Source organism: Trematomus bernacchii, unplaced genomic scaffold, assembly GCF_902827165.1.
Source record: "Trematomus bernacchii unplaced genomic scaffold, fTreBer1.1, whole genome shotgun sequence".
Classification (NCBI taxonomy): Eukaryota; Metazoa; Chordata; class Actinopteri; order Perciformes; family Nototheniidae; genus Trematomus; species Trematomus bernacchii.
The window spans coordinates 400,459-423,191 of NW_022987521.1; the positions used below are offsets into that span (position 1 = coordinate 400,459).

A 22,733-nucleotide genomic window follows, 5' to 3' on the forward strand; every position below is an offset into this window, starting at 1 on the left:
GAAGTAAGAGAGGCGAAAAGACGGACCACATTATGGGCTATGAAACTATTTAAAGACTAGCTGATCAGCTACGGGGCAGAAACCCTCAACACAGAGCTGCGGTCCTTTTTACGCAACGGTCCAGACATCAAACGGCAAAACATTTTCAGTGGCCAGTTACTTTGGCATTAGGGCAGGGATATCTAGATACTTTCCAAGCTTTGACATAATGAATTGTGCTACTTTTAAAGCAAGCAACGATGTTTTCAAATCTGTAATAAAAAAACTCCACAAAAACGCTATCGAAGCAGTTCCTGCCGTTGCTACGTAGTTCAAACGGTAACAACGGACTATTTTTCTGAGCGGATGCATGTCATTTTAAATCAATAAAACTATTTTTTAAATCAATAAAACATTTTCTAAATCAATAAAAGCATTTCAATTAAAATTGGGAGTCATGTCGTTACTTTGTTGAGAATGTGGCCGTGTAATAAGCGGGATAATGTCAAGATCCCGCTTCGCGTTGGGCTCCTGATCAGCCTGTCGGGTGTTCTTTTACCCATAATGACCGCCTCGCTGCACATTATCCCTTACTCAATAAGTGTTTGGTTTTCCTTAATACCACCCTGTTGTGTCACTGCTTTGTGCAAAAAAACGAAATGTCTACGGCCAGACTAGCAAAGACAGATTGTTAGGTTTGCATTTCCCTTCCTTGATAAAACCCTTTGACCAACCTTTCCAGATATAACAACATCCCCTTGAGAAGTTGCATTTGTAATGAATGCACAGGTATTAAAGGTGTTATTGCTGTTATCAAATGCATTCCTAATACACTTACGTGCACTTATATATTCAACAGAGGTACAAAGTTATGCAAATTGATTTTCTTACGTTATGCAGGAGGCATTGAGCTTTGATTAAAAACACTTTTCACTAATGATAGCAGCAAGATGTTGTCCCTAACAATTTTAAACAAAGGTTGATTGTCAACATTGAAAATTAAAGGAATAATTAAGAGTTCAATCTGAATTAATTCTCCTGCAACCCAGCACAAATTCTTCCTCATGTTATAGCTAACAGACCAATGGACCCCTGGAAACTTGCCTTAGTTACTCAAGCTGCCATGGTTTCTTGATGAAGGTGTTTGGTTTATATGAGACATACAAAGTCTTTCATCATAAAACTCTAGTGTTTCACATCATGAGAGTGAATTGTTACATTTAGTCCCTTAAAAACATCTTAATAAATAGTATTGTCCGTAGTACCTCCCTGTATCACAGCTGGTTGCAGAAAAGCCAAACTGTCAAGGCGGTCCTGATTGAAACGGAGGCGAGAGGCAGTAATGTTCGACTTCCCTTTGATTTCTAAAGAGTCTCTCTCTCTTCTTCCTCAGTCTGGAGAGCTCGTCTGTGTTAAACAAGCGAGCTGCTGCCAGGCGGCCATCCTTCAAGGATGAGTGACGCTATTGATCTGATCCCAGAGCAGTGGTTTAACTCCCCAGCAGGGGGCGATGTCTCTCCATCTGGACGCTCAGTGAGAAGCCAGCTCTCACAGGCTGCAGTATCCGTCTATTTCAGTGTTTCTCAAACTTTTTCATACCAAAGTCAACTTAACCAATGAAAACACACACACGGACCACCAAAACAATAGGCCTGCTTACAGAGGTGTGAAGTAGTGGAGTACAAATACTTCGTTACTGTACTTAAGTACATTTTTCTGGTATCAGTACTTTACTCCACTACTTATTTTTCTGACAACTTTTTACTTTGACTTCTTACATGTTGAACACAAATACCTGTACTTTCTACTTCTTACATTTCAAACACAAATACCTGTACTTTCTACTTCTTACATGTTGAACACAAATACCTGTACTTTCTACTTCTTACATTTTGAACCCAAATACCTGTACTTTCTACTTCTTACATGTTGAACACAAATACCTGTACTTTCTACTTCTTACATTTCAAACACAAATACCTGTACTTTCTACTTCTTACATTTTGAACCCAAATACCTGTACTTTCTACTTCTTACATGTTGAACACAAATACCTGTACTTTCTACTTCTTACATTTCAAACACAAATACCTGTACTTTCTACTTCTTACATTTTGAACCCAAATACCTGTACTTTCTACTTCTCACATGTTGAACCCAAATACCTGTACTTTCTACTTCTTACATGTTGAACCCAAATACCTGTACTTTCTACTTCTTACATTTCAAACACAAATACCTGTACTTTCTACTTCTTACATGTTGAACACAAATACCTGTACTTTCTACTTCTCACATGTTGAACACAAATACCTGTACTTTCTACTTCTTACATGTTGAACCCAAATACCTGTATTTCTACTTCTTAATGTTGAACCCAAATACCTGTACTTTCTACTTCTTACATGTTGAACACAAATACCTGTACTTTCTACTTCTTACATGTTGAACACAAATACCTGTACTTTCTACTTCTTACATGTTGAACACAAATACCTGTACTTTCTACTTCTTACATGTTGAACTCAAATACCTGTACTTTCTACTTCTTACATGTTGAACTCAAATACCTGTACTTTCTACTTCTTACATGTTGAACACAAATACCTGTACTTTCTACTTCTCACATTTCCCAAACAGGCTGGTTCCTTTAGTTTGAATGTGTGTTTGGTGGCGTGATCATTATTATTTAGAGTCATTGCGTGCCTATTGATTTGAACACGATCCGTGTATCCATCATTTCCTGGTCTTCTCTAAAGAAGAGGGACCAATGAAAACGTTGTCATGTTGCCGTTGTTCAGCATGGAAACATTCATTAGCTAACAATGACATTATTGTTCTATTAATATAAAGGGAGGTCAGGTACTCTTTAAAACAGCTGCTAGTTATGGGTACTTTTTACTGAAGTACATTTCAAAACCCATACTTATTTACTTTTACTTGAGTAAAGAAGTTTAGTCAGTACTTCTACTTTTACCAGAGTATTTTAAACACCAGTATCTGTACTTCTACTTGAGTAAAGGATGTGTGTACTTTTGCCATCTCTGCCTGCTTACCACTCCAACAGTTTAGAACAAATAACAGCCTAATAATGACAGCTGAACCTTCTCTATATCGCCTCGTTCACACATTAAATCAACAATACAAATTCAACTACAGATTCTACAAGCATTTCGTTCAAATGTGATTTAAAATGCTCATAGGTTTTAAACCTCATATGAAATGTAGACTACATTACGGGGTTTATGTTTTTAATGCTATTTTATTGCTATTGAGATGTTTACATTTTGGAATGTTTAGTTCTAGTCTTTTAATTTTTATTGTACAATGCCATTTCTTTTTATGCTGCTTCAACGCCAACAATTCCCAAATTGGGATCAACAAAGAACTTCTTATCTTATCTTAGGCTGCAGTATCCGTGTATTTGATGCCCTCTCGCTCCGTCTTTCTAATTAGACAGCAGCCTCGGTCCGATTGCTCCAGCTCTTTCTCCCTTTGTCCTCCCCCCGGACTATCAGTGTCACTAACAAATCAATAAAGCATCAGGGTAGAAACCACAGAAATCAGCACAACTGAGAGTACCTGCACTACAGCTTCAGCTCTAACACTGAGAAACGATCCGGAGTGCAGCGCTGTGTTAACGGAGGTACAACTTCAATTCTGAATTACATATCAGCAGATTTCCGTCATGCAATGTGATCTACCCTTAGAGATGGCAACAGTACACACATCCTTTACTCAAGTAGAAGTACAGATACTCGTGTTTAAAAATACTCTGGTGAAAGTAGAAGTACTGACTAAACTTCTTTCCTCAAGTAAAAGTAAAGAGGGCTTTGAAATGTCCTTAAGTAAAAAGTACCCATAACTAGCAGCTGTTTTAAAGAGTACCTGACCTCCCTTTATATTAAGAGAACAGTAATGTCATTGTTAGCTAATGAATGTTTCCATGCTGAACAACGGCAACATGACAATGTTTAAAGTTTAAATATATTAAATGTCTATCTTGTTGTGCAGTTTATCAGTTGACGTTTCCAGGAACTATTTGTAGACAGCGTGTTTCATGGCGGAGGGCTAGGGTGTAGGGGGCGGTTTGGAATTGCCTTAGTCTCTCAAAAAAGCTCCACTATTGCTATAGGCTAGTTTGCTACTCTAGTTTCCGTCCAGTCTCTAATATATATATATATATATATATGTGAATGTCTATCTGCTCCTGTGCTTCAAAGAGCACTTTAAAAGCAGCACACATGCATCTAAGAGTTGCGTAAAAGCCATGAAACCCTCGAGGATATTCTTCACTCAGATTATAGAGACTTCAAACTGTACTCAGCTGCACCTCGTAGCTTTTCTTCACTGCTGTGGCCATAAACAAATCCCTCCGGGGAAATATCGCTCTAATCCAATACATCCTTCCATCCTAACACAATTAGCATACAGGATTGAAGATGTGTGCTAACCATGCTGAGAATTCCCGTACAACATGACAGCCTGTGCTTTACAGTACGTCCTTGATAATGCAAAGACAGATTGGTATGTTTGCATTTTAATTCCTTGATAAACCCTTTGACCAACTGTTTTCCAGATATAACAACATCCCCTTGAGAGGTTGCATTTGTAATGAATGCACAGGTATTAAAGGTGTTATTGCTGATATGAAACTCATTCCTAATACACTTACGTGCACTTATATATTCATCAGAGGTACAAAGTTATGCAAATTGCTTTCTTTATGTTATGCAGGAGGCATTGAGCTTTGATTAAAAACACTTTTCACTAATGCTACCAGCAAGATGTTGTTCTTAATGATTTTAAAGAAAGGTTGACTGTCAAAATTGAAAGTTAAAGGAATAATTAAGAGTTAAATCTGAATTAATTCTCCTGCAACCCTGCAAAAATTCTTCCTCATGTTATAGCTAACAGACTAATGGACTCCTGGAAACGTGCCTTAATTACACAAGCTGCCATGCTTTCATGTTGAAGGTGTTTAGTTGAAATAACACGTACAAAGTCTTTGTGACATTAGAATAAACTATTATTTATGTTGGTGTGTTTGGTCACTGTTGTTCGAGAACTTAAATATCTGTTTTATCAACTCTATTGCCAGAAAATAACTTATATTTGGAAATTCAGCAAAAGAAAACGCCTTTAGATTAGCGGTGGTGACGTGAAGTCATGTGACCGTGCTGTAGTTCCTTTATAGCCCAACATTAGCCACCTTTAGCTTAGCGGTGGTGACGTGAAGTCATGTGACCGTGCTGTAGTTCCTTTATAGCCCAACATTAGCCTCCTTTAGCTTAGTGGTGGTGACGTGAAGTCATGTGACCGTGCTGTAGTTCCTTTATAGCCCAACATTAGCCACCTTTAGCTTAGTGGTGGTGACGTGAAGTCATGTGACCGTGCTGTAGTTCCTTTATAGCCCAACATTAGCCACCTTTAGCTTAGTGGTGGTGACGTGAAGTCATGTGACCGTGCTGTAGTTCCTTTATAGCCCAACATTAGCCTCCTTTAGCTTAGTGGTGGTGACGTGAAGTCATGTGACCGTGCTGTAGTTCCTTTATAGCCCAACATTAGCCACCTTTAGCTTAGCGGTGGTGACGTGAAGTCATGTGACCGTGCTGTAGTTCCTTTATAGCCCAACATTAGCCACCTTTAGCTTAGTGGTGGTGACGTGAAGTCATGTGACCGTGCTGTAGTTCCTTTATAGCCCAACATTAGCCGCCTTTAGCTTAGCGGTGGTGACGAGAAGTCATGTGACCGTGCTGTAGTTCCTTTATAGCCCAACATTAGCCACCTTAGCTTAGCGGTGGTGACGTGAAGTCATGTGACCGTGCTGTAGTTCCTTTATAGCCCAACATTAGCCGCCTTTAGCTTAGCGGTGGTGACGAGAAGTCATGTGACCGTGCTGTAGTTCCTTTATAGCCCAACATTAGCCACCTTTAGCTTAGCGGTGGTGACGTGAAGTCATGTGACCGTGCTGTAGTTCCTTTATAGCCCAACATTAGCTTTTTACTTCACAAATCATAAAGTAGTGGTGTTAATATGTGGAGAATATCCTGATGAACAAAACGTGTAAGTATTAAAACCAGCCACAGAGATTATTTTCTGACATAATCCAAAATCACACGGAAAAACCCCATTGGAGTTCTTGCGATGCTAACTTCTGAGTCAACCTACAAAAACACATCATCCCTGCACCACTCTTAGTTCCTCTGCTCCTTTCCTCTCCACTTGTTCATTGTTTCCGGACAAAAAGAGCTGCGTCTGTAGAGCTGAATCCTGACTGATCGCCCTCTCAGAGACATAATGGAGGTCCGAGGATCACATTAGACTCACAATAGAGGGACTGGCCAGCGAAGGTTAATTAAGACGGTGAGACGCCCAAGGACTGCCTCCCTTTTCCTCTCACTTTGTGTCACCACTGCTGTATAATGGTGATGATGGTATTGACGGTGCACATTTACATTTGTAATTTAACATGTATATTTTCTAGTAAGGATGATCTTCTTCCTATTGAGATGTTGACATTTTAAAATGTTTATTTCTTGTCTTTTAATTTTATTGTACAATCCCATTTCTTTTTATGCTGCTGCAACACAAACATTTCCCAACTTTGGATCAATAGAGTACTTCTTTGCTTATCTTATTTTACATTCTTTGAAATTCATTCTACAGTTCTTTGTCTCACAGTGCTCGAAGTGAAGTGAAAACACCAGAGGAGCTGAATTAAAAAACACTTTAGAATGATTTCTAGAGTTTGACCGCATTATGAAACGCTCTCGGCGAAATCCTGTTTCAAATGCAAATTCCTCTTGGTGTTTTATTTCGTATGTCCTTAGAAGTCCTTTCAGTTTCTAGTGGAAAACAAAAATGCTTCCTTAAGTTTTGTATATGTCAAGGTGATGATACAAACGGTGGATAGCAAGTATATTTGTAGGTATATTTGACTAAATTCCCTCCGTTTCATGCCACTCTTTTCAGATTTTAAGACAAAAATAAGATGCAAAAAATATTGTGTATTATTATGGTATACATTACACAAAGGTCTTAAAAGCAATTACAAATCATTTCCAACATACTGTAGGATTACAAACGGCTGACATGCTACCATCAAGATTTCATTGAAACTGAGCAATTTTCCATGTTAATAACTTACTTGAACTAAAAATCTTGAATATAAATCCATAGTATTAATCTTGTATAGGTTATTATTTTGTGTCTTTATCCTCTTGCTCGAACTATGAAGCAATTAAAATTAACTTAAGTTTATCTTTTTGCATTTAAAGCAGCAGTCCTGTCTTTGTGTTGAAGTAAGATAAGAGTTATGAGAATGGCGTTGATCTTTCAAATCTAACTCTCTGCAGGAATAATTGCTAATAAGTACATTTTCTAGAATCTCATTATTCCTTGAATGCCTTCCTTTCCAAATATAATAAAGGTTTAATAGCCGGACCTTTTTGTTCTTTATTAAATGTAATTGTTTGACACTGAAAGCACACATTTTTCATCTAATTTGGAAAGAAAAACAGGTGTGGAGGTAGATTGAAGCTTCCTGCAGGTACAGCTTTATTAAAATCAATAATAGTCCCGAGGAGATTTATAAAAAATGTGTCACAAGTTTTGATCGTATTTGATTCCTTTCACTGCATTTGGCTGTTTTGATCTTATTTTCAAGCTGTGGAGCTCATTCTGTTTTCATTAAATTTCCATCCAATATTAATTTCCACTTTCAGTAACATCTCTGTCATTGGGTCGATGCTTTCATCAAATTGCCTTACCGTGCTTAGCGTGCATTTATCTTTCATCATGTGTGAAAAGGCTGTGTGAAAAGGCAGAAGTAACTGTTTAAGTGTGGATTCACATACATTCATCTCCTGCTACATGTTCAGGGTGGAAAATCCCTAATAAATAAATCACACAGTTTTGACAAATAGACTGTAGAGTTACCTAAATTCACCTCGAGATAGGAATAGCTCATCAGTCACGTTTAAATTAACAACATGTTCAGCTTTTGTCCTAACTTCAACTTTAGCAACACAACATGAGAACGGACTGTGTTATGTAAGAACCACCTGAAGTCACCTATTATGTCAAAAAGATTGTTTGTTATTAGGATTCCTTTTATAGAGGAACAAGAGAAAGAAATGGGTTAAAAGAGAGTGCCTGAGGTCAGAGAAATCACCAGAAGAAGACTCGTAAACACTAAAGGGAACAGCAGAAGAAGGAAGTCAACACTAAAGGGAACAGCAGAAGAAGACAGACAGGAAGTAAACACTAAAGGGAGCAGTAGAAGAAGACAGACATGAAGTAAACACTAAAGGGAACAGCAGAAGAAGACAGGAAGTACACACTAAAGGGAACAGCAGAAGAAGACAGAGAGGAAATAAACACTAAATGGAACAGCAGAAGAAGACAGGAAGTACACACTAAAGGGAACAGCAGAAGAAGACAGGAAGTAAATCAGGGAATCATTTTTAAATTAATAAAATAATTTTAAAAATCAATATTGTGAGTCAAGTCGTTAGTTTTTTTAGTTTGTAGCTGTGTACTAACCTCACATAATAACCTTATTGGCATTAAACCTGCTTCTGAAATAAGATGTTGACCTTAAATGAGCTCCTTCATTAACTCAAATGACGCCACAGTCGGATAACCTGAATTCACCTCCAGCTTTCATCATCTGTACAAAAATGACTCAATATAAAAAAAGGTTTGTTGTGCCAGATGTGGGTCAGATGAGCCCACGGTGCTCCTGCTGTTTGTGGTGAGAAACGTTAACGTTAGCGTCTGATTCCCCTGAAAGTGCAGCGGCAGCCGGACCGCTAATCTTCCCCTTCTTCACCCAACATCACAGCTCAGGGGATTGGGGATTACAACAATAGGATTTAGGATTATATATTTTGTTATATCTATTTTCCCCACTCACCTCCCTGACTCCTTCTCACTCTAGGATTGTATTAACCTGGGAGCTAAGACTGCAAGGTGTGATCTGGTGGTATAAACTGCATTTTTATACTTTAATTTGCATTTGAAAACAATATAATGTGGTGGCATCAGTGATACTGTCTGTAAGTAGAAGTGTAATCAGTTGATGTATATAAAGTTGTTCCCAATCTGGGGGTCAGGATCCAAAAAATGAAAATGTTCAGTGATTACAAAATGTATTATTATTCTTTTACCACTTTAGAAGTATTTCATTTGACAATATTTGTATTTCAATTATTTTAGTTTGTAAACTATACTCTATGAGTTTATATATTAATATGTTATTATATTTTATTACATTAATTATCTAAATATATATTTTAAACATTCTATCTATTTATTGCAATTTTCTTACTTTAACTTCAATTTTTGTTGCACCTTTACTTTAAATTCTTATGTTTGTAAAATAGTCTGATTCAATTTTTTTTATTTCATATTTTGTTTAAATCTTAAATATATATAATTATTCGTATTCTACTTTAGTTTATCTATGCTTAAAGTACTTTTAGTAGTAGGGTGGCCTATCACAGTGTATTCTAACCTACTCTGTATATTTAATACTGGGTATTCTATAAATAATATACTGTCTAGTGTTATATATAATCTAACCTTTTTATTCAATTTCATTGTCAAACTGTAACTCAATTTAGATCAAGTATTTTGATTCTGGTTGTTTTGTCAGAAATAATCTACATAGTCTGTATCGTGGCTTTTATTTACAACACATGATCAACAGAGAAACCTTTTTTTAGTTTCAGCTTCTTAGATATGTTTCTGTGTTATGGAATATTGAATATCTTTAGGCATCGTGTCTTCACTTCGCAGGACCTCGCTTTACTGGCTTTAAGGGTACACTCGGTCCTCATAAATACAGAAACACGGGAACATGCTCACACACACTAACATGTGTCAAACTCGATCAGGCAGCTCCAGTCATGGCAGGCACGAACACATGCCCTACAACTCCGAAATGCACGACAAGCACTCGTGAATTCACTCATGCATGTTCACCGGCTGTATAGATACAATCCCTCACACACACACACACACACACACACACACAGCACACACACACACACACACACACACACACACACACACACACACACACACACACACACACACACACACACACACACACACACACACACACACACACACACAGAATTCCAGGGCTGTACAGATTGTTTTACTGCAGGTTCATTGTTGCATTTCTTGTGGGCGTTTGTGTTTTTTTGCCCTCCGCCTACACATACCACCAGTTTCACAATCAACCAGCGTTTCAATATTCCCCGCAGGCGCGACAGCTTTACTCCTTATTCAATACAGCCGCCCCGGGCTGATAAATCCAACCAGACACACACAACTGATTGATTAAATGGTTCAAAGACAAAAGCAACGAGAGAAAGTAGCAGACGGAAAAAAACAACAACATCTCAACAGTCCTCCAGGGAACATTTGACATTGCGCTCTGTCATATTTACTCAACATATCCAAAGCAGTTTTGAGGAATTAAATGAACTGATATATTCTCACTTTATCTTCATTTGATCAAACGCCTTGGTTTGGAGACAGTTATTTAAAAAAACGGAGGTGTTTCTGAGGCTGATATATGTGTTTTTGTCACAACAATGAAAGGCTTTTGATGGCATTATCAAGCTGCTGCTTTCCATCAATCGGAGTTATAGCATCTTTTTTTTATATAAAAGACACAAACACATCGATGCATCAAACCTGCCTCCTACAAAAATACATTTCCAATCTGCATTCCCAATTATGTTTAAAGGATAACATATTATCCCTCTGGATAACAGTCGGCGTTTTAAAAACAAAACTACTCGGGTTGTTTTGTTTAAGACGTTTTGGTTAGGTTATTTAAAACACTCGGGTTATGGCTTAAAATATGTATGTTTGTTAGGTTATTCAATTTAGATAGATAGATAGATAGATAGATAGATAGATAGATAGATAGATAGATAGATAGATAGATAGATAGATAGATAGATAGATAGATAGATAGATAGATAGATAGATAGATAGATAGATAGATAGATAGATAGATAGATAGATAGATAGATAGATAGATAGATAGATAGATAGATAGATAGATAGATAGATAGACTAAGGCACTGGTGGTGGACTTCAGACCGAGCAGGAAGAGGCTTCTGACCCCCATCACCGTCAGGGGGGAGGAGGTGTATTTTATAATACAATACTTAAAATACTTAAAAAAGTGGAAAAGAGAAATAACAATTACAAATAAAATTAAAAAATTAAAAATATTATAGCAAATATAAACAATATAAAATACTCTGGTTAATTAAAATCAAAAGTCAAAAATACTACAGGATCCAAAATATTACAGGTCTTTTATAGCGATCTATATTAGAATATGTTAGCTTTTAGTTTCACATTGAACAGAAGCAGCGACCTCCTTGAAATGTAAGACAAATGTTCTCCAAGAGAAATGTAACAGGCAGTATTTCTTTGCATGTAAAGGTGATATTCAGAAGGCCAGGCTGCATGCATACAGATGATCCTCCAAAAGAACCCTTTCTGTTTGATAGAGCGATAAATTAACTGCATTTATAAAGCGCTTTATCCAATATTTACGACTCCCCATTCATACATGCCACCTGCTCAACATTCACACTTAAGGGGTTTACGTATCTTTCCCAAGGACACATGGGATCGAACCAACAACCTTTCGATGGCTGCAGTACCTCGTGTCAGATCCATGTGTTTTTGTTTATAAAGTGGTTTAGTTTTTGAGTAAGTGGTGGTTTAACCCGACCATTTACTGTACACCTGATCTGTTTCTGCAGAGTCAGGAAGTCACATTTTCAAACGTAATTTCCGCTGCAATTTCCATCAAAATCTGCTGTTTTTTTTAACTGTTTCTGTAGTAAATACAATTATTCAGTGGACTGGTATAGCTAGTGCACGTCAAAGTGTTTCTTCCTGTGTCTGTCGACAAGGACAAGAATCAACCTAGCATCACAGTGTTTTAAAAAACATAACATGTGAACGTCTGCAGTTTAACATTCATTGTGCAAACTCCACTTACTGCTGAGGATCATGTGGTTCAATAGAAAGCTCGAGCCTTGAAATATTGTTTTTTGTTGTTATTTTGAAGTATTATCAAATCAAATGAAAGGCACAGTGCACTTTGACTAACTCAGACATTCACATTCACAATGAGACAGAAGTAGCCTCTTATCGCTGTTTCTTGTAAATCATGCATTCCTACAAACAAAGTTTCAGAGCCGAGGGGAAAACTTTCTTTGTGTTTTCCCGGCTCTCCTACATTGTGAATCCATTACGAGCCTCGTCTCTGTTTGCTCCGCGGCTCAGCTTTTAATCATGCTCGATGCTCCTCCGATGAAACATTGATGCTCCGTGTTTCTGCCCGGTGATGAGCCTCTCACAAAGCTAATATCAAACATGCAGTGAATTCTTTCCAAGGCTCGAGGACAGAGGTGAGCAGGGACTTTATCCAAACTGCATACTCGATGACGGGAGGGTTTGCACAACACCGAGAGCACTTTTCATCCCAGAAAAACAACACGTTTATGGTTTAAAAGTGTTTGCTTCTGGTCTGTCGGGGCTCATGTGTGGACACAACAACTATTGGACGGTTTGGCTATTGGAAAACATCTTGTCTTGATATTCCTTGCTCTTAAAGAATATCTCTCACATCATTTTGTCCTTCTTTGTAATGCTTTTTTAAACAAGGACACAATGTAAAAGGCAGATGTGAAAGTTTGTGCATCAGGAGATTCAGATATCAGGATTCACGTTTCATTAATGAATCCAACTTCCATCCGTATTCCTTTTTATGTCATGTACTATTCATTTGAACAGCACCAAAGATCTGATTTTATTTAGTTTTATCAGATGTTTCTAAACTCAGAATCACCTTTGTCTCATGGATAACAAATCACTCTTGAAAACTACTTTTCAATTCAGCTATTGAACACCTTGAAAATGGCACAGCTGATGCTCATGTGTTTGACCTTTGGAAAACAGCTCTTCTTATTCTTCCAGACGTTAAAGATCGTTCATCACATACTTCCTTGCATGTATGTCCTTTTAAACTTGCTGAAGGACACACATATAAAGATATGGGCGATTCAGGAATCATTATTTACCTCTAGCATACAACTTCCATCTAACTGTATGCATCTTTGTCAAAGTATTATTCATTTACCAGCACCAAGAGCTGATTTTATTTAGTTTCTACGACGTTTCTTTACTCACAATCACCTTTGTCTCATGGATAACAAATCACTCTTGAATACAACTCTTCAGCCGATATCTCTGCTGAACCAGAACTGATGGAGATAGAAATAAAACATGTGTGTGTGTGTGTTGCACAGATGTGACGGTGTGTGCATTCACCTTTGTGTGTCGTCGCTTCCGTCTGAAGCGCAGCAGCTCCTTGTGTTGGCGGGCGATGAAGTTGACGGCGGCGTATTCCAGCAGCGCCGAGAACACGAACAGCAGACACACCGCCATCCAGATATCGATGGCTTTGACGTAGGACACCTGAAGGGAGGGGAGGAAGAGTTAGAGGCGTCTACGTTCAATTAGATATAAGTTATTCCATTGGATTTGCTGTTGAACAAACCAGCGTGAACAATCATTTAGGGATGGGGTGATGATGCTTTGTGTGGACTCAGAAGGGTTAGGGTTAGTTCTTCACGTAGTCAAACCTAAAAATGTTTAATCATGTCCTCTATTTCTTTCTTTAATGATTTTGTGCACTCAATACACTGCCTATAATATCTATTCGCTGTATTAAGGAAAGTCAATTGATTGTGTTAAAAATAATTCATAAAGATAACACCATTTTATCAATTAATCTAAGCAAGAAAAAACTTTCTCTATCGATAATCAAAATAGTTGGGATTTTTTCTTTTCATTCAATCATGGGCCACAGTGACAATGCTAACAAATAGATAATTGAGTCTTTAAATGGAAAGATGGAAACATTAACTGTACATTAGTCTTTGCAATGCATTATAACATGAATACATGATGTGTAACCTTTGCAGTGCTCCACAATCTAATGGCCAGCATGAAGATTTGCTGTCTTTTTTGAACCACCTTCATTTTTCTCTGTGGGTTTTAATTAAACCTTAATCTCTAATAAATAACTCCACATTGTTATTAGTTATATCACGCTAAACTACAATTAACTACCAACAGAATAACACATATCAAAGTATTAACATTTGATTGAGAATCAAACAAATATTTTGCATTTGAGTTTTAGTTTCCTAATTCACATCTTCTTGCTCTTTAAGGACAAGTTAGTAAAGCATAGTATGGTATGTTTAATGGAGAATTAACTTTGTGCAAAATACGTAGCACGATAGAAAGACACCCACTGACGTGTGTTAAAATCAACATATGATTCCATGTAGTATAAAACTTGCAGATGTTTTGAGGCAGATGAATAATGTTAGATGTTATTGGCATTTGAAAATTAAAGCAATTTGGCTTTTAATTATGATTTGATAATTGATCGTCTCAGAAGCCATTACATCCTGCATTGCTCGTGACTTCTGGGGTTAATCCACGTCTGAAGTGAGACACTGAGAGGGAGAATAAATGAAAACACTCTCAGGTAATTGAAACTCTTGTGCTGAAGTGTTCCTGAACGCAGCACTCAGGGGGTCAGACATTAAACCTCTGTTAGAGTGGGCCACCTCCTGCTTTTGAATGAGTTACTTCATGGACATATAAAGGTAACTGCATAAAGTTTAGATCAAAATTGTGAGGTGCTTTTTATGTAAGGCAAGAGACAAGGAAACAGACATTTAACACGTCACTGAGGACTTTGTTTTCATGGCCCTTTAACATACATCTCGTCTGGATTTAAAGTTAACTTGACATGCAGAAAAGAGTGCTTTAGTCCCAATGTGTGGACTACAAGACATCAATAATATGTCACACAAAACCAGTCGAATGCAACAGATTCTAACTGCAGGAAGATGGACAGGGTGAGGACTGAATTACATCCAGAAATCATACAATTATTAGTTCTAAAGGACACAAAGTATTGTCGTTTTAAGGGACAACAATTCCCTCTCTCAAACTGCAGTTTTTTTTTACCAATTCATATTTAGTTTTGGCTTAACCAGTCGGTAAAGGTTAAGGTTAGGGTTAGGGTGTAAATGTATTAGGATCAAAGGCAGATTTGGAAAACCAGCAAAAGTCAAGCACTGCATTTCCATGAAGCCATTTTAAATCTGTGAAATAACGTCAAAGGAACAAAACAAAATGCCGCCTTCTCTACATTTGATCTGGGATTAAACTTTAGGATTGACTGGAGCAGAAAAGAGTTCTTAAGTCTTACCAGAAAACAATACAATGAACACATAAAACCAGTCCAATGCACACTCAATTACATCCAGAAATCATACAATTCTTAGTTTTAAGGGACACAGGGTATTCGCGTTTTAGGGGACAACAATTCCAATACCAATTCATATTTAGATTTGGCTTAACCAGTTACTGCTTCAGTATTTCATTTTGGGTCTTTTTGGATATTGGCTTAAGGTTAAGGTTAAGGTTAAGGTTAGGGTGTAAATGTATTAGGATCAAAGGCAGATTTGGTCAAGCACTGCATTTGAAGCCATTTTAAATCTGTGAAATAGCCTCAATGTTTTGGCAAGGAACAAAACGAAACACTGCCTTCTCTACATTTGATCTGGGATTAACTTTAGGATTGACTGGAGCAGAAAAGAGTGCTCTATTGCAACTGATTCAACATGCAAAGAGTGCGCGGTGAAGGAAGATGGACAGGCTGAGGATTGTCTCCATCTCCACACTCAAGTACATCCATAAATCATAAAATGATTAGTTTTAAGGGACACAAAGTATTGCCGTCACAAACAGGTTTTAGGGGACAACAATTCCCTCTCTCAGACTGTGGTTTTTAACCAATTCATATTTAGTTTAGGCTTAACCAGTCCGTTAAGGTTAAGGTTAGGGTGTCAATGTATTAGGATCAAAGGCAGATTTGGAAAACCAGCAAAAGTCACTGCATTTCCATGAAGCCATTTTAAATCTGTGAAATAACGTCAAAGGAACAAAACGAAATGCCGCCTTCTCTACATTTGATCTGGGATTAAACTTTAGGGTTGACTGGAGCAGAAAAAAGTGCTCCAATGCAACCGATTCGACATGCAAAGAGAGCGCAGTGAAGGAAGATGGACAGGCTGAGGACTGTCCGGATAATAAGGGCTAAATGAAGTCTGGTGGGGTCGTCGTCTGATTGCTATCTGCCCGCCAAGTGCCATTATTCAAGAGTGTTCCCCCCCTTCTGTCATAACAACTCTCCCTCATCTCCACACTCAATTACACGGTGCAGCCTGAGAGGGAGATCCCTGTTCTGAGACAGAAAATCCACAATCAGCCGTTTAAAATCCAATTAAACTATGACTTTGGATCATTTTCACAAACACACAGCGCCTATCTCTGCCTTGTTGTGATTCATGCTCACTTTCACTGAGTCTGATGTGCGTTTATCTTCCGATGCCCGGCTGATTCCCCTCCACCAGAGTAACGGAGAGTCACTGAGGCCTAAACGGTCAACCAGTTCACTCCGTTTGAGGGTCAACAAGGCAAAGAGAGGAAGAGGAACGGAAGAGGAAGAGCAAGGATTCAACCTTTACCTACTATTAGAGATTTAAAGAGCACATATCAGTATGTAGTGTCTCTACTTTAAAGAGTCCTCTCCTGCTGATGTTCAGGTGTGTATCAGTATGTAGTGTCTCTACTTTAAAGAGTCCTCTCCTGCTGATGTTCAGGTGTATATCAGTAGGTAGTGTCTCTACTTTAAAGAGTCCTCTCCTGCTGATGTTCAGGTGTATATCAGTATGTAGTGTCTCTACTTTAAAGAGTCCTCTCCTGCTGATGTTCAGGTGTATATCAGTATGTAGTGTCTCTACTTTAAAGAGTCCTCTCCTGCTGATGTTCAGGTGTATATCAGTATGTAGTGTCTCTACTTTAAAGAGTCCTCTCCTGCTGATGTTCAGGTGTATATCAGTATGTAGTATCTCTACTTTAAAGAGTCCTCTCCTGCTGATGTTCAGGTGTATATCAGTATGTAGTGTCTCTACTTTAAAGAGTCCTCTCCTGCTGATGTTCAGGTGTATATCAGTATGTAGTGTCTCTACTTTAAAGAGTCCTCTCCTGCTGATGTTCAGGTGTATATCAGTATGTAGTGTCTCTACTTTAAAGAGTCCTCTCCTGCTGATGTTCAGGTGTATATCAGTATGTAGTGTCTCTACTTTAAAGAGTCCTCTCCTGCTGATGTTCAGGTGTATATCAGTATGTAGTGTCTCTACTTTAAAGAGTCCTCTCCTGCTGATGTTCAGGTGTATATCAGTATGTAGTGTCTCTACTTTAAAGAGTCCTCTCCTGCTGATGTTCAGGTGTATATCAGTATGTAGTGTCTCTACTTTAAAGAGTCCTCTCCTGCTGATGTTCAGGTGTATATCAGTATGTAGTGTCTCTACTTTAAAGAGTCCTCCCCTGCTGATGTTCAGGTGTATATCAGTATGTAGTGTCTCTACATGTCTCCATGCTTTAATGTTCAAAAAGCTCTTTATTTCTTCTCATACTGCCTGTGCTGCAGCACCTCTTTTCACCCTCTGTCTGATTGGTCAATCGCTCCTTAGCCTATCACGTACAATGTGATGTCACAATGTTCCGAAAGTAAACAAAGGCAAGAGGGGACGTGTGTGGTACAGAAACTCCCTCTGGAGGGAACACAGGGATTTTAGCCTTTGCAGACCATTTACATGCACTAACACCTATAGCACAAACTACAGGAAAGGAAACGCCCAATAAGCAGAATATAGTCTCTTAAAAAAAGTATGGATATTCTCTGATGCACAGTAAGTGATGGCGTATATTGTATATCTTCACTTAAAGGTGGGGTAGGTAAGTTTGTGAAACCGGCTCGAGATACACTTTTTGTTATATTCCATGGAATGCTCTTAACATCCTGATAGCAATGAATATCTGAAGTGCTTTGACAAAAAATCCATACAAATATTTCATCTGTGGAAGCCGTAGTACTGTAAAAAGCACGACCAATCATTTTAGCCGGCCCGGCTAAAATAACTGGATGGCCTACCTGCCTGTCAGCCTTCCATATGTGCACAAACTTATCTCGTGTCCTCATTGGTCATGTGCGCGTTCGTGTGTGTTGGAGGAGGGGCTCTGCACTCGAGCCGGTTTCTCCAAAATTACCTACCCCACCTTTAAGTTCTAAACTTTAAATATATGCAGATGTAGTAGAGGAACTAGGCGAGCTAAGCTTATTAAAACCAAACCACATCCGGCCTCCTCTCTGGGTTTCTGACAGACTAACTGACCAGCGGCGTCCGGCTGCAGTTTACTGAACTCACGCCTCACAGGACAATGTTCACAGGAGAAGGACACACATAGAGGAGTGTGTTCTGACCGATCCGCTGACTGATGGATCAGCTCAACAAACTCACATCCTTAAATACTTCATCACTGAGGAGACAGACGTTTCTACTGTTGGGTTTGAGATTCCCTGTAAACAAGGCGACATATCCAGCTTCTTTTTGAACAAAGAAAAGGTGCGTTCAATCAAACTGGCCATGATTTCTGTCGACAAATGTGTTGCTTCCAGGCTTCGGTGTTACAATTCACAGATCACATAATTAGGATACAATAAAAGGACCCAGAGCTCTAGAATTTCCCCTCATACTTTCACCGATACCAGACCTTCTATATGTATAAATGTGTGTGCACAAACCCAAGAGTGTTGATGGTGCAGCTCAGATGTTAGCCTTACTAGAACCAAACTCCATCCAGGAAATAAACATTTTAAATAATTAAGCTTGTCGTTTATGTCTTAATTTTGACTTCCTTTTATCTGTTATTGCAATGAAATCACAGTGGGTTCATTCTACAGATTAACATGGTGAGAGAAGGCTCAATACATGTGTTGCCCTAATCTTTCGGTCAGAGCCTCTTGCATCATCCTGTCACCAAATCAGTTTGATTTTCTCTAAGAAATCAGAAAGAAATATCTCATTTTGCTTTGAAACCTCATTTAAAGGGCACCACATCTCTCTTAAGGAAGGTAAATGCTGTTCGTTGACATTTAAGATGATATGACCTTTGTTGGAACATCATGACTGATACGCTTTTTCTACGCTTGCATCCAACAATACGTTACTGTGAGTTAACCATCCATCTGCTAAAGATGACTTGAAGACAGAAAGTATACCTAGTATGTCCTCACCTTCCTTTTCTTCCTTTCCTACCTCCTTATCTCCTCACATTCCTTTTCTTTCTTTCCTACCTCCTTATCTCCTCTCCCCTCGCCTGACATAGTGCAGTCCTCTTCTGTGGCATGTGAGGAGAGCCGTGTGTGTGTGTAGGTGTGTGTGTGTCTGCTATCAATCACACACATATGTACGAGTGTCTCTCTCTCTCTGTGTGTGTGTGTGTGTGTGTGTGTGTGTGTGTGTGTGTGTGTGTGTGTGTGTGTGTGTGTGTGTGTGTGTGTGTGTGTGTGTGTGTGTGTGAGCAGTATGCCCACCTAAGCTCAGCTGTGCTGTGTGATCATTATTGTGACAGCTGAACTGCAGAGGAATCACGGTTCACTTGTTCAATTTTTAGAGCGCATGAAGCACCTACTGTCAACAAACATAGTGTGCGTGTGTGTGTGTGTGTGTGTGTGTGTGTGTGTGTGTGTGTGTGTGTGTGTGTGTGTGTGTGAGAGAGAGTTGGGGATTACAGCATCCCTGGACATAATTATACAATCCTACTGGCTCACGCAAAGTCTGTCCGTGTTTTTGTCTTTTTTCTCCTCCTACCTTTAATCTGAAAATCCCTCACAGGAAACGGTTTCTCTTGATTTTGAAAAGAGTTATTTTGTTTTCTTCAACTTCCTGTGTCTCCTCCCCTCCATCTGTCTGCCTCCTTTAAACCCTCTTCCCTCCACAAACACAACGTCTCCCCCCCCTTCCTCCCCATGTCCCTCCTCTACTATAACTCTTCTTTGTGTCTATGTATTTTCATTTCCTCTCACCGTGTTTAGCACATCAATTATTCAGTGGGAATTGGAGCTCTCTGTATATCTCTCCCCATCTCTCACATGTACTCATTTCCTTTCTACGCTCCCTGTTTCTTTGGCATCTCCAGCCGTGTGAAGAAAGGTGTGGAAAACATTTGCCACCCTAACCTTCAAGTCATATTCATGCATTTATATCTTTTGACAATTAATTGAGCTTTTACTCAGTTCTGCCATTCACCTATTCTGACTGGATCTCCCAACACCTTTGACATTCTCTAAATTAAATGTTTAATTAAACTGAAAATAAATGTTTTTGTGAATTTGTCATTTTTGCGGGAGTTTCTTTCTTATTTCATTTGTTTTATTTATTATTTTTACCATATCATTTTTTTTTCGATTTACTATGATTATTATTACATTTAATTTATGACAACAAATATATTTTTTAAATGTAATAAATTGTAAAGTCATGCAAATTCTCCTGCAACGACAAATTCTAGTTTTTAAATATTTCACCCACATTCATCATTAAATATGTATTTTTGATAACTTTTAAAATTTACACACATTTGTCTTGAATAGCAGCTCAATGAAATGCTATTTAAACTGGAAACAAAGGGTAATGAAAATGTGTAATTTTAGCAGGAGTTTCTTTCTTATTTGAGTTTATATTATGAATTACTTTTGTTGTTATTATTATTATTCTTTATTTATTTTCTTCATAATTTTTATCATATTATTTTTTTACATTTTATTTTATTGACTATTATTTTCATTATTATTATTATTTTTAATTAATATATTAATATAATTTCCCCACACAATTTATACACATTGAAGGCATGTTGTACCACATCATATATAAGCACAATGCCTGCACCTCCAATTATGGTTTATTTTCCCCAGATCCTTCATAAAATGTATTTTTACCAACTTTTAAGACAGAGTTTTCCTCGAATAGCAGCTAGGGTCAGGTTCAGGGTCAGGTTCAGGGTTAGGGTTAGGGTCAGGTTCAGGGTCAGGTTCAGGGTCAGGGTTGGCAGCCTGAAACCGAAGCAGGATGAATGAAGGAATGTTGTACAACGTCTCATGTAAGCACATTTTTGTAAACGCCTGCACCTCCACAACCACCAACTATGGTTTATTTTTTCCCCAGATCCATCATAAAATGTATTTTTACCAACTTTAAAAATCCCAATTTCACACAAAGTTAGGGTTAGGGTCAGGGTCAAGGTCAAGGTCAGGATTAGGGTCAGGGTCTATATAAATCTAAGGGCTAGAGTCAGGATCTATATAAATCTAAGGGTTAGAGTCAGAGTTAGGGTCAGCAGCCTGTAACAGAAACGGGTGCGTTTGATTGGTCGTCACCATGGGCAGCGAGGCTCTAATATAAGGGTTAGGGTCAGAGTTAGGGTTAGGGTTAGCAGCCTTCAGCAGGTGCGTTTGTTTGGCCCTCACCTTGGGCAGCGAGGCTCTGGACCCGGAGCTCTGCGTGGTCATGGTCAGCACGGTGGTGATGCCCAGACCCACGCGGGCGGGCGCGGCGTCCATGTTGATCCAGAAGGAGACCCAGGACAGGATGACGATCAGCAGAGACGGGATGTACATCTGGATCAGGTAGTAGCCCATCTGACGCTCAAGGTGGAAACGCACCTCGATGCACGTGAATTTACCTGGAAGAAGAAAGGCAAGGCAAGTTTATTCACTGGAGAAAATGCTGCTCCAAAAACAAGTTGAAAAATCATGAAAACAAGGTGTTTTCACTTGAAATAAGTACAAAAATCTCCTCAGTTTTTCACCACCTAGGTTTAGGAATAGTGGTTAGGAAGTGCGGATTATTTGGACTATTCGACCGTAGCCAAGATGATGTATTCGACAAAGACTTTGTTTAGGCTGTTAATCTAACCTCTGTTAAACACTTGATGTTCAGACTTAGTTTGGAAATGGACCTGATGAACAATAACGCAAGAAAATACATCAAGAACAATAAGCTAATGTAACAGAAGCTAACCCTCAAGTGTGGTGGAAACTTGGCTGTATTCAATTGTATTTTATGATAATAACGCCTATTTAAAAACAATGAACGCTGCAGAACAAAGGCTGGTAGTTCCTTTAGGAGTTCCTCAATTTGTGAACACATTTGTTAGATGAAGCATCTCATAACAAAGCCTCAAACTGTGACAGATGAGGTGGTAAAAACGCTTAAAAGCAAATCAGGGTTTTCTCAGTGAAAGCAGAAAATAAATCCCATTATGTTTTACTCCAATTTGTTTAAATCTATTCTGATTTAAAAAGAAATAGTGTGCAGCCTCCAGAAAGGTTATTACTTTATAATGAGACGGCTCATGATACCTTCAGCTACAAAATATATTCACGTCTCAGTTTTATATTCATGAAGCCAATCATTTCGTCTTGGTGGGTGTCCTGTTTTCCACACGGATATCTCAGAGGGAAATACATTTGCAGCACATCAAGAACGAGGGGCTGATTCCAGGAAAAGAGAAATAATAACGCTGGTCAATGTTTAAACTCTACTTAAAAAAGCAAAATGTTCTTTCAACACTTTCCCCGAGGCGCTGTGCTTTCATTAGCATTGAAGATTGTTTTTGAATTCCCTATTATCTTCATCTGAACGGGCATATTATCTGAGCACTGACTCAGTCACCTCCCCTGGAAACACAGGTAGACATGACGAGGAGGC

The 22,733-nt window shown here is 38.5% G+C and overlaps 1 protein-coding gene across 1 annotated transcript in view; it reads right to left on the reverse strand.

Moving 5' to 3' along the window:
* Window positions 1–22,733, reverse strand: part of glra1 (glycine receptor, alpha 1) — a 156,485-nt gene that overhangs the window by 20,686 nt on the left and 113,066 nt on the right. Inside the window, exons 9-10 of the mRNA XM_034117747.1 lie at window positions 21,491–21,705; window positions 13,360–13,506 (exon numbers count right to left, since the gene is read on the reverse strand). Coding sequence (XP_033973638.1) covers window positions 13,360–13,506; window positions 21,491–21,705 — 362 coding nt within the window. The remainder of the gene's footprint in view (window positions 1–13,359; window positions 13,507–21,490; window positions 21,706–22,733) is intronic.